The 17,275-nt window shown below is 39.3% G+C and overlaps 1 protein-coding gene across 4 annotated transcripts in view; it reads left to right on the top strand.

Moving 5' to 3' along the window:
• The window catches only part of trappc9 (trafficking protein particle complex subunit 9), a 971,003-nt gene that overhangs the window by 586,543 nt on the left and 367,185 nt on the right, over nucleotides 1-17,275 (top strand). Inside the window, exon 22 of one of the 4 annotated variants that reach the window (XM_078540608.1) lies at nucleotides 17,234-17,265. The exons of the other annotated variants lie outside the window; for them this stretch is intronic. Within the exon in view, the coding sequence (XP_078396734.1) occupies nucleotides 17,234-17,250 (17 nt within the window). The 3' untranslated portion in view covers nucleotides 17,251-17,265. Of the gene's footprint in view, nucleotides 1-17,233; nucleotides 17,266-17,275 lie in introns of those variants that run through there. 4 annotated transcript variants of the gene reach the window in all.

Here is a 17,275-nt window from a genome sequence, read left to right as displayed (position 1 = left end):
ATGTTGTTGAGGTTATTTTCATGCAGGTATTCACTACTCATTAACCGAAGAATTTTGAATGAAGCTGAGCACTGTGTTCATCTGCAAACAGCCCCACTTCTAACCTTCTGATAGGACCATTGATAAACCAGCTGAAGATAGTTGGTCCTAAAGCACTGCCCTGAGAAAGTTCTTCAGCGATGATTTGGGCCGAGATGACTAGCCTCCATTGACCACAATCATCATCCTTTGTGCCATGTATGACTCGAGCCACTAATAGGTGTTCTCTCATCTCCATTGACTTGGTTTGTATTGGGGCCTGGAGCTGTGTCATCCTGGCAGAACCCTTACACACAGTAAAGGCCACTTGAGGGCACTGTTGTCAACTCCTTCAATCACTCTACGATTTGGAGAAGACTGGCTGGTAATTGTTCGGCTCATTGAGGCCAGAGCTACTTAGCGATGCTGCCTCATGGATTTTTTTTCCCCCATAATTCCATATGCACATTGTGTACTCCTGGGAGTTTAAAAAGTACTTTGCTTTTACTTACTTTACGTACGTAAAGGCTGAAGTTACCTAACTGTTTCGCTTTATAGCAATGTAGTATTATTAAACGACATAGCTTTTTAAATAATTATTGTTTCTTTTTGTTCTAAACTTCAATATTTTTTAAATTGTCGATTGACCCTAGATGAAAGTTAGGGATTCCAATATCATACTTTAATGTCTTGCTGAGTTGCATAAGATTTACTTCATGCTACTATGATGCTGGGCAGTTAAAATTTATTTAAGTGGAGAAAATGAATATAGCAGTTCTCACCAATCTAACATTTTCTTTAGTAAATTAACTTTCATAGACACACAGAAGCACATACTACAGATGAACTGAGAGTGCACATAGAAATAAATAAGTACGATTTGATAGCCATGAAAGAGACATGGCTGCAGGATGACATGGATTAAGATCTGAATATTAAAGATGATAGAACATTTAGAAAGGACAGGAAGCGAGGAAAGGTTGGGTGGGGGGTGCGGTGGCTCTGTTAGTTAATGATGGTATTAGCACAATATAGAGGAATTACCTAAATTCAGGAAACCACGATGTGGAACCAGTTTGGGTAGAGATGAGAAATGGTAAAGGCAAGAAGTCACTTGTGGGAGTCATGTACAGGCCCCCTAACAGCAACCATATGTTAGGATGGAACATAAAGGAAGAAATAATGGGAGTTTGTCAGAAAGACACAATGATAATCATGGGAGATTTTAATCTACATATGGACTGGAAAAGTCAGATGGGCAAAGGTAGCCTAGATGAAGAGTTCATAGAATGTTTCTGGGATAGTTTCTTGGACCAGCATGTTCTGGAGCCAACCAGAGAGAAGGCTATACTAGACCTGGTATTGTGCAACAAGATGGGATTAACTAATGACCTCATTGTGAAGGCCCCCTAGGTAGCAGTGACCCATAATATGATTGAATTATACGTTCCGTTTGAGGGAGAGAGGAGTGGGTCCGAGATTTTGTTTTTCCAACTTAAATAAGGGCAATTATGAGGGCATGAAAGCAGGGCTGGCTAAAATGAATTGGCAAATTAGGTTAAGGGATAGGTCAATAGGGATGCAGTGGCAAACATTTAAGGGAATATTTCAGAATACACAGAATAGATACATTCCAATGAGTAAGAAAAAGTCCAAGGGACACTCACACCATCTGTGGTTAACTAGAAAGGTTAAAGATAGTGTCAAACTGAAAGAAAAAGTATATAATTATGCAAAGGTAGTTGGAAGGCTAGAAGATTGGACAGAATATAAGGAAGAGCAAAGAATGAGTAAAAGGTTAATAAGGAAGGAAAAATTAGATTTTGAGAGAAAGCTAACCAGAAATATAAAATCAGATAGTAAGAGTTTCTATAAATATTTAAAAAAGCAGAGGTAACAAAGTGAGTATTGGTCCTGTAGAAAGTGAATCTGGATAATTGACAATGGAAATCAAGGAAATGGCGGATGAATTGAACAGGTATTTTTGCATCAGCTTCACTATAGACGATACAAGTAACATTCCAGAAGCAGCTATAAAATCAGGAAATGGAAGGGAGGGAGCAACTCAGGAAAATTACAATCACCACAGAAGTGGTACTGAGTAAATTGTTGGAACTGCGGGCTGACAAGAGCCCAGGTCCAAATGGACTCCATCCTAGGGCCTTAAAAGAAGTGGCTGGTGAGATAGTTGATGCATTGATTTTACTTTTCCGAAACTCCCTAGACTGGGGCAAGGTCCCGTTAGATTGGAAGATGGCAAATATAACTATTATTCAAAAAGGGAGACAGAAAGTGGGAAACTACAGGCCAGTTAGCTTAACATCTGTTAGAAGCTACTATTAAAGAAGCGAGCAGGGCACTTGGAAAAGTGACCACCTCTCTATACGTGGTATCTTCCTTCACAAAGGAGGACACAAATAACATACCAGAAATGTTGGAGAACACAGGGTTTAGTGAGAGGGAGGAACTGAAAGAAATCAGTATTAGTAGGGAAATGGTGTTGGAGCAGTTGATGGGATTGAAGGCCGATAAATCCCCAGGGCCTGATAGGGCCTGATAATCTACATCCCAGAATACTTAAGGAAGTGGCCTTAGAAATATTGGATGTATTGGTGGTCATCTTCCGAGATTCTATAGACTCTGGAATAGTTCCTACAGATTTGAGGTAGCTAATGTAACCCCACAATTTAAAAAGGGAGGTAGAGAAAAAACGGAATTATAGACCAGTCAGCCTGACATCGGTAGTGGGCAAAATTCTAGAGTCCGTTATAAAAGATGTAATAGCTGAGCACTTGGAAAACAGTGGCAGAATCGGACAGAGTCAGCATGGATTTACGAAAGGGAAATCATGCTTGACAAATCTACTGGAATTTTTTGAGAATGTAACTAGTAGAGTCGATGAGGGGGAGCCAGTGGATGTGGTTTATTTGAACTTTCTAAAGACTTTTGACAAAGTCCCACATCAGAGATTAGCATGTAAAATTAAAGCACATGGGATTGGGGGTAGTGTATTGAGATGGATAGAAAACTAGTTGGCAGACAGGGAACAAAGAGTAGGAATAAACAGGTCTTTTGCCGAATGGCAGGCAGTGACTAGTTGGGTACCGCAGGGATTGGTGCTGGGACCCCAGCTATTCACAATATATATTAATGATTTGGATGAGGGAGCTAAATGTAATATCTCCAAATGTGCAGATGACACAAAGCTGGATGGGAGGGTGAGCTGTGAGGAGAATGCAAAGATGCTTCAGTATGATTTGGACAAGCTGAGTGAGCGGGCAAATGCATGGCAGATGCAATATAATGTGGATAAATGTGAGGTTATCCACTTTGGTAGCAAAAACAGGAAGGCAGATTATTATCTGGCTATAAATTGAAAGAGGGGAATGTGCAATGAAACCTGGGTGTCCTCGTACACCAGTCGTTGAAGGTAAGCATGCAGTATAGCAGGCGGTAAAGAAGGCAAATGGTATGTTGGCCTTCATAGTGAGAGGATTCAAGTACAGGAGCAGGGATGTCTTGCTGCAATTATACAGGGCCTTGGTGAGACCACACTTGGAATATTGTGTGCAGTTTTGGTCTCCTTATCTGATGAAGGATGTTCTTGCTATAGAGGGAGTGCAGCGAAGGTTTACCAGACTGATTCCTGGGATGGCAGAACTGACATATGAGGAGAGATTGAGTCGATTAGGATTATATTCGCTGGAGTTCAGAAGAATGTGGGGGGATCTAATAGAAACCTATAAAATTCTAACAGGTCTAGACAGGGTAGATGCAGGAAGGATGTTCCCGATGGTGGGGGAGTCCAGAACCAGGGGTCACAGTCTGAGGATACGGGGTAGACCATTTAGGACTGAGATGAGGAGAAATTTCTTCACCCAGAGAGTGGTGAGCCTGTGGAATTCGCTACTACAGAAAGTAGTTGAGGCCAAAACATTGTATGTTTTCAAGAAGGAGTTAGATATAGCTCTTGGGGCGAAAGGGATCAAAGGATATGGGGAGAAAGCGGGAGCAGGCGTTTGAGTTGGATGATCAGCCATGACCATAATGAACAGCAGAGCAGGCTCGAAGGGCCAAATGGCCTACTCCTGCTCCTATTTTCCACGTTTCTATGTATCAGGCAGGGTCAACATGGTTTTGTGAAAGGGAAATCATGTTTAACCAACTGATTGGAGTTCTTTGAGGAAGTAACATGTGCTGTGGATAAAGGGGAACCGGTGGATCTACTGTATGTAGATTTCCGGAAGGAATTTGATAAAGTGCCACATCAGAAGTTATTGCAGAAAATAAAAGCACAAGGTGTAGGGGGTAAAATATTGGCATGGATAGAAGATTGGCTGGCTAATAGGAAGCAGAGGGTAGGCATAAATGGTTCTTTTTCAGGTTGGCAAGATGTAACCAGTGGTGTGCCACAAGGACCAGTTCTGGCACTTCAACTATTTACAATTTATATAAATGACTTGGATGAAGGGATTGAAGGGATATTTGCCAAATTTGCTGATGACACCAAGATAGATAGGTAAGTCAGTTGTGAAGAAGACATCAGTAGGCTACAAAAAATATATATAGGTTAAGTGAGTGGGCAAAAATCTGGAAAATGGAAAATGTGAAATTGTCCATTTTGGCAGGAAGAATAAAAGGAAGCATACTATCTAAATAGTGAGAGTGCAGAGCTCCAAGATGCAGGGGGATTTGGGTGTCTTAATGCGTGAATCGCAAAAGGCTAGTATGCAGGTACAACAAGTAATTAGGAAAGCTAGTAGAATGTTATCATTTATTGCGATGGGAGTTGAATACAAAAGTAGGGAGGTTATACTTCAGTGATAAGAGCACTAGTGAGACCACATCTGGAGTACTGTGTACAGTATTGGTCACATTATTTAAGTAAGGATGGAAATGCATTGGAAGCAGTTCAGAGAAGGTTTACCAGACTAATACTTAGAACGGGCAAGTTGTCTTATGAGGAAAGGTTGGACAGGCTAGGCTTGTATCCACTAGAGCTTAGAAGAGTAAGGGGGACTTGATTGAAACATATAAGATCCTGAGGAGTCTTGACGGGGTGGATGTGGAGAGGATGTTTCCTTTTGTGGGAGAATCTACAACTAGGGGTCACTGTTTTAAAATAAGGGGCCACCCATTTAGAATGGAGATGAGAAATTTTTTCTGAGGGTCATGAGTATTTGGAACTCTCTTCCTGAAAAGGCAGTGGAAACAGTGTCTTTAAATATTTTTAAGGCAGAGGCGGATAGATTCTTGGTAAGCAAGGGGGGTGATAGATTATCAGGGGTAGGCGGGATGCAGATTTGAGGTTACTATCGGATCAGCCATGATGTTATTAAATGGCGGAGCAGGTTCCAGGGGCCGAATGGCCTACTCTTGCTCTTTGTTGATATCTTCGTATGTTATTTCCAGTAAAACAATCTGGGCCGCGTTTAATCCCTAACAATCAAACAAATCAAGCTTGCTAAAAGCAAAATACTGCGGATGCTGGAAACCTGAAACAAAAACAGAAATGGCTGGAAAAACTCAGCAAGCTTGCTATCAGGCAGACTCCAGAACAGGCCACCTGAACCCCTTCGTTTTATCCTACATTAAAGGCATATTCCCAAACCATCATAATCTTAACCATAATTGTAACACAGCTCAACTGAAATTTAAAACACAAACTTAATAAATGCAAACCATAAAACATGAAGAAATTAAATTTAAGCCAAATTAATAAATTATTTTGATCAGACAATGATTCGATTATTTGGAAGCTATTTGAGCTTTCTATTTTTGTTCATGTTACAAGTTTTTGAGGACTTTTGAGTTATAAAACCCTTTTAATACAAATATCTAGGTTCTGAATTCTTAATTTATATCAGTGGGGTCCTCAGTTGTGCCTGACCTGACAAGGTACGAACAACTATTATTTATGAATCAAGTAGAATTTATTAAGCAAGATTTTATATATACTTAACAAAAGCAGTGAACACAACGTAGAAATTTCTTGTCCTTCAACGCCTAGGCTTCCTTGAGTGCTGGGAACACGAGCATGCCTTTTTGTTTCTGTTTCTAAAGTAATGTCAAGTTGTGCCTCAAAAGGATTATACCACAGAAGCAATGGTAAAACTGTGCCAGCAAAGATTCTGAGTTTCCAACTTTTATCCCTAATTCTGACTGTTCTTCGTCCCTGTCTGAATTAACCCTTTTCCTTGGCTACGGGTGATGGTCATCTGGTGTCACCCCACCTCTGTAACTAGTCATGTAGGGATGAGACAAATGTCCATCTCTTATTTCCTTTAGGCCCTTGGAATTACATTCTATTGTGAAGAAATGACATACCCTCATAGATACTGAGCAGTTGTACGAACAATGTTATATCCTCTTATCAATAATGCGAACCGTTATAAATAATTCATATAGATATGCTAACATATTCCCATGGATACTAAGGAAATTAAGAACAGGTGTCAGTAATAATTCCTAGCATAACGTCAGGAAAAAATATCTTTTTAAAATATAGGTGCTTTGTCCTACAGATATGGTTAATAGATCAAGGCAGTTAGTAAGCTAAAACCTATTTAAAATACATGGTTCTTGTTTAAAGATAAGGTGCTGGACTAAGTTTAAACCTTTAGCTTATTTTTAAAAAACTGACAAAGAAACCTTGAATTACAAATAATACAAATATGGTGGCTATTTTGAACCAGACAAACTGACACCTGGACAGCTGCTCTGACTTTCTTCAGCTTGCTTTTAACTATTTAACTAATTGTCTTACTCAGCAGACAGAAATTTAAACTGGACTATTTAATGGCTAAGGCAAAACTTAAATATCACTTCAAACTGACATAGAACCCTAGAAATTAGTTGGATTAGTAGGGATGTGGACATCACTGCCAAGACAAGCATTTATTGCCCATCCCAAATTGCCCCTGAGTAGGTGGTGGTGATGAGCTGTTTTCTTGAACCACAACATTCTGTGTGGTGTATGTGTACCCACAATGCTATCAGGTAGGGAGTTCCAGAATTTTTTGAAGAAAAGACAATATTCCACGTCAGGATGATGTGTGACTTGAAGAGGAACTTGCAGGTGGTGGTGTTCCCATGCACCTGTTGCTCATGTCCTTCGAGATGTTAGTGGTTGCAGATATGGAGGCGCTGTCAAAACAACTTGTACAAGATGCATTCTGCAGCCAAGATGCACCAGTGGTGGAGGGAGTACATGTTTAAGATGTTGGATGGGGTGCTTTGCTCTGCATGCTGTTGCATTTCTTGGGCGTTGTTGGTGCTGTGCTCATTCAGGTAAGTGGCGGGTTTTTCATCATACCCCTGACTTATGTCTTGTGGAAGGTAAGAAGGTTTTGGGGAGTCAGGAAGTGAGTTACTTGCTGCAGAATTCCAGCCTGTGACCTTCTCAGAACCACTGTATTTATATGATTGGCCCAGCTAAATTTCTGGCCAATGGCGACCCCCAGGATGCTGATGGTGGGGAATGCAGTGATGTTTATGTTGTTGAAGGTCAAGGGGAGGTGGTTGGACTCTCTCTTGGTGGAGATGGTTATTGCCTAGCACTTGTATGACTCAAATGTTACTTGCCAATTACCAGCCCAAGCATGAATGTTGTCCAGGTCTTGCAGAATATGGCCATGGACTGCTTCATTATCTGAGGAGTTGTGAATGAAACTGAACACTGCAATCATCAATAAACAACCCTACTTCTGGCCATATGATTGAAGGAAGGCCATTGGTGAAGCAGCTAATGATGGTTGGACCAAGGACACTGCCCTGAAGAACTCTTGTAGCGATGTCCTGGGGCTAAGATGTTTGGTTCCATCAACCACAGCTATTCTCCTTTGACTCAGACTAGTGGAATGTTTTCCCCTAAATTGGCTGTACATCACTCATCTCTCATTGTCATGGCTACCTGAAATGCCCAGCAGAACTTTGGTCCAGTAACAGAAAGCTGCTACATCCGTGGAACCATGTGCCAAATGTGAGTCACAAATTTCAAGGGAACGACAATAAGTGAGAATATTTGAAAAGAAAATAAGTTGGGATAAAACTGCTTGGTTTTTTTAATAGTTAATATTATATATAAAACATGGAATCTTATTAACATCATACTTCTTACTGCATTTTTCAGTTTCTTTCTATGAGGTGCAAATATATTGTTCAAAACCCCGAACAGTTCAATGTTCAATTTTTGAAGCTTTAAGAAATCAAGTTTTCAGTATATGGATGCTGATGCTGCTGCACAGGGAGTTGATTTTTAGGGTTTAAAAACCATAGCAGCTGAGTTTGACAGCAAATTTTGCATTCAAGTTTTAAGAACATAACATAAGACATAGGAACAGACTATATGGCCCCTTGAGATTGCTCCACCACTCAATGCAATCATTGCTAATCTTTTGTCTCAACTCCACTTTCCTGCCTGCTCACCCTGAGACACCAAAGACCTGCCTATTTCAGCTTTGAATTTACTCAACAATGGAGCATCCACAACCCTCTGTGGCATAGAATTCCAAAGATTCATAACCTATTGAGTGAAGAAATTTCTCCTCATCTCAATTGTAAATGATTGACCCATTATCCTGACTCTCTAGTGCCATGTTCTCTATTGCCCAATCAGGGGAAATAACCTGTGTCTACCCTAATAAACCCATTCACAATCATGTATGTTTCAATGAGATCATCTTTCAGTCTCTAAACTCCAAAGAGTATAAGTGCAAGTTACTGAGCCAGCCATTTTAGGACAACCCTCTCATGCCAGGAACCAACTTTGTGAATCTCTGTTGTACCCTGCCAATGCAAGCGTATCCTTCCTTAGATATGGACACCAAAATTGCGTACAGTACTCAAGGTGTGGTCTTGCCAAAATCCCAAACTGTTATAGCAGGTCTTCCATATTCTTGTATCCAATCCCCTTGCAAACAAAGACCAACCTGCCATTTGTCTTCCTAAATGCTTCCTGTACCTTCTTATCATGTCCTGTCCAAGTACATCCAAAACTTTGAACATCAACATTTAAAAATTTCACATCATTTTTAAGAAAATCTGCTTTTCCATTCTTACTACCAAAGTAAATAACCTCACTTACCCACATTACACTTAAACAGGCTGCAAAGAGATAAAGCCAGGTTGCATTCCCGTCTAGCTTCGTATCCTGAGCAAACTTGGATGCATTACTCTTGGTCTGTTCTAAGATATAAATATTGACTCTAAATGGTTGAAGGTCCAGCACTGATCCTTGTGTCGATTCACGAGTTATAGCATGCTGACGTGAAAATGCCTCATTTATCCCTACTCTCTGCTCCCCGTCTATTAAGTAATCGCCTATCCACATTAATATATTGCCCCCAACTCCATGAGCCCTATCTTGTGTAACTTCTACTTTTATATTTGAATTTGTCATTCATATGTTGCAAAAATTGTATTAGACTTGCTTTTTTTTTACTGTTTTGGCGGATGGTAGTAACCTGCTTTCTTGCTGAACAAGAATGCTAGCACACATTTTTGGCCTGCAAGTAAAGAAGGAAAAGTATGATTTAATGCAGTTAAATATATATATATAAATATATATATAATATGTATTTTACCAGTATGAGTTATCCTATACTATTATGATATAGTTTGTGCACATCATGACACTCAACTGTTCACTACACTCATCTCCACCAGAAATGCAATCACCTGTGAGGGACTAACAATGAAACAAAGTCCTGAGGATTTATTAAGGATAAATGACTGGGGATAGTCCATCTGCTCTGTGATGCAGCCAGTAAGTTCCTCTGTCCTATCATTCAAAGATAAATGCAGTTTTGATGACCGTTTCTTTTGCTGCAGTGCCAAATCAATTTTATCTATGACCTATTGGTTACATGTAACTTAAGTTTAGCTTTGAAGTTGCATCTGCAGTTCATATGGAATGAGTTGATGCATCTCAAAGAATAGAGCTAACCACATTTTGTGTGAACTTTATAAAGCCATTTGCTGGTGTGTTTCAGTCTTGCAATATCACACAGCTGAATCATGATAAAAGGCAGAATTGGTTTGCCAACAAATGTTCTGCTTTGATCAGGGCATTGTAAACATGAAAAGCTTATTTGCAATTCTTTGCACTGTAGCCTATTTAATTATTCATTCAGCAATTTAGTTTGTAAACAACATAAAATGCGCAACAGGCACATAGACATCAGCTTACTTCTGTGTAAGATATTGCAATGTGTTCCTATCTCTGTGAAATTTGACAGATATATTTAGTGTGTTAACAATCAATTAATAGATCATTTTGTTTCGGATTGTTCCTTGTTTTTATTTTGCACTTTATAGATTTGTGGCTGATTTCATTAGCTTATTTACAAACAGCTTTCCAGAATCCTAAACCAACTGCATGAAAATGGACAACTAGGCCATTGTAGTGACTTGTGGCCCGATAGGAATTTAGCTACCTTAACATCATGCAGAAAGTCTTGTAAATCACTTAACAACAAGATGCTGCAGCACATTTTGCTCTGGGTCACTACATTGATCTGATGTTGAAGTGAGTCTGGACAGAACCATGAACCGAAGCAGAACATGGTAGGCTTGACAGTTTGGCACTGCATGATGTACAGCAAACAAATTGCATCCCAGATGATGGCAATCTGATTACACTGTGATGTTCCCATGAATGGATATTTTATTGCTGCTTTCATGTAAAAAAACATATAGTTGTGGCTGATTCCATCTTTGCATTTAGATCCATAAATAAACATTGCAATCAATGAATTAATTTTGTCTTGTGTGACTGGGATGTTGTTTTGAGCCAGTTATACATTAAATATTTTGGTTTGCAGTGGTGTTGCTGATTTCATTCAAGTTATTTCTGGGATTTTCACTTAAGCATTTGGTTTCAAAGTCACAGGTGTTGGACAAATAAATGACATTTGTTCATCCTATCTTATTCATCGGAATAAACCACTGCAGCTATTTAGTTTAAATAAGTTGGGGGTCTATATATTTGGGCTGGATTCAATAAAATGAAGTAAGCAGTTGAGTGTTTTTAAAAACAAGATTCTGATAGAGAAAATTGTAGATAAAGACCAACACCTGACATTTTTTGGTGTAAATCTGTTTTACGTGGCTTATCTTTAATATTTAAATTATCACTGGTATTGACCAAGGGCCTATTAACTTGATGATATTTCTTCTGAATCATTTTACAAAATCACAAAATAAATACAAATGTGAGATGCTGTTGGCTGATCTTAGCATATTAATCCAGGAGATCCTGCAGTAACCTCATCATGACATTCAGTTGTTTCTTGAATGATTTTTTGCCTATTTTATTCTACTTGGATGTCCATTCTTTGCATCAGTTATTCTGTGAAAAGGAATTACATGACATATCTTAAATTTGCCTTTTACTAGTTTGACCTAATCTCTGTTTAATTTTGAAGCAATTTCCTCGATCTTTCTTTCATACCCTTAATTATTTTATATGTTTCTGTAAGATAATTGCTCTGCAAATTTTCAGAACTGAAAACTCCCAACATCTTATGGTCTTAAAGCTCAATTATCATATGTTGGAGATTCTTGGATCTTCTCTGTATTGCCCTCCGAAGTTGAATATCTCCCTGTGTCTTGGTGACCAGAAGCAGCAACTGTACTTGAGATGTAGTATGACTAGGAAATAATACCGTTTTATTTTTAGCAACTCTTTTTAAAAAAAAAAGGAGCAAATGTTGACCAACAGCTTCAAAGATGCTGCCTCAATAAAGCTGCCCTGAGTACATGAAAACCTGTAATTAAGTGGAAAGTGCAGTCAGATATGAGCTTATAACATTAGCCGTGTGTGTACTGAGCATTTTTTCACTTATTTGAAAGGAGATAAAATCACAATAATTTGCAATCACATAGGATCTTCCCCTTAAACAGTCATCCCAAGGTGATTCACCATGATGTTATGTCAAAATTGGACACTGGGCCAAAGGAAGAGATTTCAAAGTGTTGAGACAGGATTTGTTTTCTAACATGGTCTGGGGATTTTTGTCACCACCCACTCCTCTTCCTGAAAGTTTCAACTCTTAACAGTTCACTGCATGTTCTAGTATTTCAGAAGCTGCAATGAATATAAGCATTAATATTTTTCTTCTAAAAAGAAGTTACTTTTTTTGATTTTATTGAAAGATACAGTGTAATTGTCATTTTTGGGAATGATTTTCCTCTCTATCTTACAACTACTTTCTTCCACTAACAGCATGTGATCTATTACCGGAAAGGAAAAAAAAATCTTAGAATCGTAGAATGATATAGCAAAAAAAGAGGCCATTCCACTGATCGTTCCTGTGCTGTCTCTTTGAAAGAACTATCCAATTTGTCCCACTCCCTTGTCCTTTCCCCATAACCTTGTAACTTTTTCCCTTCAAGTACTTATCCAATTTCCTGTTACAATCTGCTTCCACCACTCTCTCAGGCAGTGTATTTCAGATCATAACAGCTCGCTGCATAACATAAAAAATCTCCTCATCATCTCACCTATGGTTCTTTCACCAATTACCTTAAATCTGTGTCCTCTTTTACGAACCTTCTGTCACTGGAAATGGCCTCTTATTTACCTCTTTAAAAACTGTTCTTGATTTTAAACACCTATTAAGTCTCCCCATAACCACCTCTGTACTAAGAAAAAATTCCCCATCTCTCTAATACAAGAGCAAAATAACTGTTGGTGCTGGAAATCTTAAGGTCATACACCTGAAATGTTAACACTATTTCTCTCCCCGCAGATGCTGCCCAACCTTCAGAGTGTTTCCAGCATTTTCTGACATTATCCCAGCTTCTCTAGTCTCTCCAGTGAAATAACTGAGATACCTTGCCCTGTACCATTCTAGTAAATCTCCTCTGCACCCTGTTGAAGGCCTTGAGATCCTCCCTAAAATGTGATCCCTGGAATCGGGCATTAAACTCCAGCTGCAGTCTAATCAGTGATTTGTAAACACTTAGCATAACTTCTTTTTGTACTTGATCCCTCTGTTTATAAAACTGAACCCATGAGCATTGTTAACAGCCTTCTTACCTTGTCCTGCTACCTTCAGAGAATTTGTGCATACACCCCAGATTCCACTGTTCCTGCACCCTTTTTAAACTTATTCCATTTAATTTAGATTGCCTCTTTTCATTCTTACTACCAAAATGTGTCACTTCACACTTCCCTGCATTAAATTTCATCTGCTGTGCGTGCCCATTTCACCAGTCCGTCTGAGTCCCCTTGAGTGAAGTCTGTTACTAATCTCTTCATTGTTAACTATATTGCTGAATTTTGTGTTAAATGCAAACTTTGGAAAAAATGACCTGTATATCCAATTCCAAGTCATTAATATGCATTAAAAAAAAGCAGTGGGTCTAATACCGATGCCTGGGGGGAATACCATTGAATGTTTCACTCTAGTCTGAAAAACAACTGTTTCACCTCTACTCTCCCTTTCTGTTCTTCAGCAAACTTCATATCCAAATAGCTACTGCTCCTTCAATCTAGTAGAAACTCGGGTTAACAAAGATCAGTGCTGGGATCACTGTTGTTCATAATTTAGATCAATAATTTAGACTTTGGAATAAAAAATACAATTTCTAAATTTGCAGTTGGTACCGCATTGGGAGGGATAGTCAATACTGAGGAGTTCTACAATAAATTACAAAAGAGCATTAATAAACCTACAGAACAGACATATAATTAGCAAATGAATTTCGACATAGAGAAGCATGAGGCATTTGTGTTTTGATGAGGAAAAATAAGGAAGTCACATATTATTCAAATTAAGAATCTGAATAGGGCAGTGGAGCAAAGTGACCTGCGAGTGCAAATACACAATTCACTAAAAGTTGCGATGCAGCTCAATAAGGCCAGAACAAAAACAAGCAGAACAAGCACAAGACTTTCTAGAGGGATACAATTCAAAATAGAAAAGTTTTATACTAAATGTGCATTGAGCCTTCATGGATCACAGTGGAGTGTTGTGTACAATTCTGGTCATTTTATAAAAATGATATAGAGGCACTGGAGAAGGTTTTAAACATTTTTTCAGAAATGATACTAGAACTGTGAGGCTTTACCTGTCAAGTAAGGTGAACAAGCTGGGTTCTTCTTCAAAAAAGAGAAGGCTAAGGGATAACCTAATAGAGATCTTTATCAAAACCTTCCATAATTTTAGAGTAGACACAGACGGCAGAATTTTCTGCCTGTCGGGCGGACGGGCCTGGCCCAATCTCCAGCGGGCAGGGAGCCGATCCCTGCCGGAGAAGCAGGCCCCGCCGTCATTTTAAGTAGGCAGGCCAATTAAGGCCCGTGCAGCGTGACGTCGGGGGAGGATTCCCCAAATGCGAGAGTGCGCTCTTTCGCGCATGCACACGAAAGCGCACACATCTCCCTGAGGCTAAGTGCTGCCTCAGGGAGAGCGCTGACAGCTGTATAAACTTTAAAAATAGAAAAATAATAAAATCCTTAACATGTCCTCCTCATGTGACAATGTCACACGAAATGGGACATGTTAATAAATTTCACTGAAACTTTTAATAAACTTCTTTAAACCCTACATGAAACCTCATCCCGCCGGTGGATGAGGTTTCATGTTTTTTCAGAAGCCTGTCGGGGCTCCTGGCCTGCCCATCAACCTTTAAGGTTGGACGGGCAGGACCTTTAATTGTTTTAATTATCCTGTCAATGGCCTCAAGTGGCCATTGACAGGTCGGCGGACGGACAACTGATTTCACTGTTCCCCCGCCTTCCTGAAAATTTAAATGGGGCGGGATGACGTCATTTTGCCGTCGGCGAGCAGGCCCCGCCCCCTGCTCACTGACAGCAAAATCCAGTCCAGAGTGTTTCCACTTGTGGGGAAGAGTAGAACCAGAAGCCATCAATATATAATGATCACCAAGAAATTAAATAAAGAATTCAGAAGAAATTTCCTTACCCAGGGAGTGGTGAGAATATAGAGCCCACTATTGCAGGGAGTAGCTAAAACGAATAATATAGATATATTTCAAGGCAAGTTAGATGGGCATCAGAGGGAGAAGGAAATAGAGTAAGATGAAGAAGGGTGGGCGAAGGCTTGAATAGAACATAAGTGCCGGCAAAGACTAGATGGGCAAAATGGCCTGCTCTTGTTTCATATATTCTATGTAATTCCATGGGCTTCAATTTTGCTAACAAGTCTTTTATGTTGTCCTTTATCAAATACTTTTGAAGTCCATTTACACAACATCAACCATTCTACCCTCTCCGTAACTTCATCAAAGATCTCAATCAAGTTAGAAATCAAACAGAATTTGCCTTTGACAAATCTGTGCTGGCTTTCATTTGTTAACCCATATTCTTCCAAATGCCAATTAATTTTGTCCAGGATTGATGCCTCTAAAAGTTTTCCATTATAACAGTAGATTGTTTGTTCGTCTGGACTGAAGGATTGGAAGATTGGGAGCATGAGCACTGCAATTTCCAACCTTACTTCCCTCAGCAACTTATAGTGTATGCCATCCAGATTGAGTGAGTTTTTTACTTTGAATATTACCAATCTTTTAAATGCCTTCTCTTTATTTTTATCTGATCCAATTTCACAATCACCTCCTCTTTTACTGTAACATTAGCAATTTCTCTTGAAAAAAAACATGCCTAGTAGTACATGAGGAATTCAGCCCCAGTTTATTGACCATAGAATCAATCTAGACAGGCAATAGAATCATGGAACGGTTACAGAACAGAAGGAGCCATTTGGCCCACTGGGTCTGTGCTAGCTCCCTGCAAGAAGAACTCTGGCCACACTTCACTTCCATGCCCTTTCCCCAGAGCCCTGCAGTTTTTTTCCCTTCACGCAATTAACCAATTCTCTTTTGAAAGCCAAGATTGAATCTGTCTTCACCACACATTCAGACAGTACACTCCAGATTCTAACCGCTCACTGTGTTTAAAAAAAGGTTTTCCTCATGCCATCTTTGATTCTTTTGACATTCGCCTTAAATCAGTGACCTCTGGTTCTTGATCCTTTCTCCAAAGGGGGCAGTTTCTCCCTTTCTACTCTGTTCAGACTCCTCATGATTTTGAACACCTCTATCAAATCTCTTTTCAATCTTTCCTTCTCTAAGAAGAACAGCCCCAGCTTCTCTAATCTATCCACGTATCTGAAGTCCCTCATCCTGGAACCATTCTCAATTATTTTCTACACTCTCTCTGATGTTTTCACACCCTTCCTAAAGTGTGGTGCCCAGAATTGACCGCAATACTCCAGTTGAGGCTGAACCAGTGTTTTATAAAGGTTCACAATATCTTGCTTTTGTACACTGTGCCTCTATTTATAAAACCAAATTGCATATGCCTTATTAACTGCTTTCCTAACCTACCCTGCCACCTTCAACGATTTGTGCATGTATACCCCAAATTCCTCTGCTCCAGCATCCTTTTAGAATTGTATTCTTTATTTTATATTGCTTAAATTGCATTCAGTTTCGTCTGCCATGTGTCCGTCCGTTCCACCAGCCTGTCTACATCCTCTTTGTAAGATTTTGAGGGTTCGATCTCAGTTTGAAGTAACATTTTAGGATTTCACCTTAGCTATCTTTTTAAATATTCCAGTTTGAATTCCTGCCTGCTGAGTGAGACAATTAAGCAGTTAAACAGCAGCACTCTCAACTACAACAACTCAACTTGCTAGTCTTGTGAGAAGAATGTACTGATAAGGGCCTGGTGCTTGCTAGCCTGATAAGTTACAGCATTCCCTTTGTTTTAAAAATTTCCACAATTCAAGACCTCATCGATGGCTTTAAAAATAAGCAAGTTTTGGCCAACAGTTTGAGCTCAACGTGACTCCTTTATCTTGATATTTGGTAAACAAGAAGCATGTCTTTGAATTAGACTTAGGTTTGCTAATGTTTTGATCTATTAACCATATCTGTGGCATAAGGACACCTATATTCCATGAAGACATCCATATCTTGCATTAGATCTGCATGAATTACTTAGTCTTTTATGTGAATTATTGTAATGGTTGATACTAGGGAAGGAAACAGCATACAACTGCAATCTGTACCTACAAGGATGTGTTATTTGTTAACAATGGAATGTAACTTCCAGGGGAACGAGAGTTAGACTTTTGAGTTAGTCTATGTAGCCTACATGACTCTAGTTAGGAGTTGGGGTGACACCAGATAACCCTCACCCTTAGTCAACGGAAAAGGTTAATTCAGACTATTTCCTAATAAGGAGCAAGAGTCTCTTGAAATCGGAGATAAAAATAGAAAGCCC

The sequence above is a fragment of the Cetorhinus maximus genome, chromosome 4 (genome assembly GCF_964194155.1).
Source record: "Cetorhinus maximus chromosome 4, sCetMax3.hap1.1, whole genome shotgun sequence".
Taxonomy (NCBI): Eukaryota; Metazoa; Chordata; class Chondrichthyes; order Lamniformes; family Cetorhinidae; genus Cetorhinus; species Cetorhinus maximus.
Note: the sequence above shows the minus strand (reverse complement) of the source record. Positions and strands in the feature narration are given on the sequence as shown.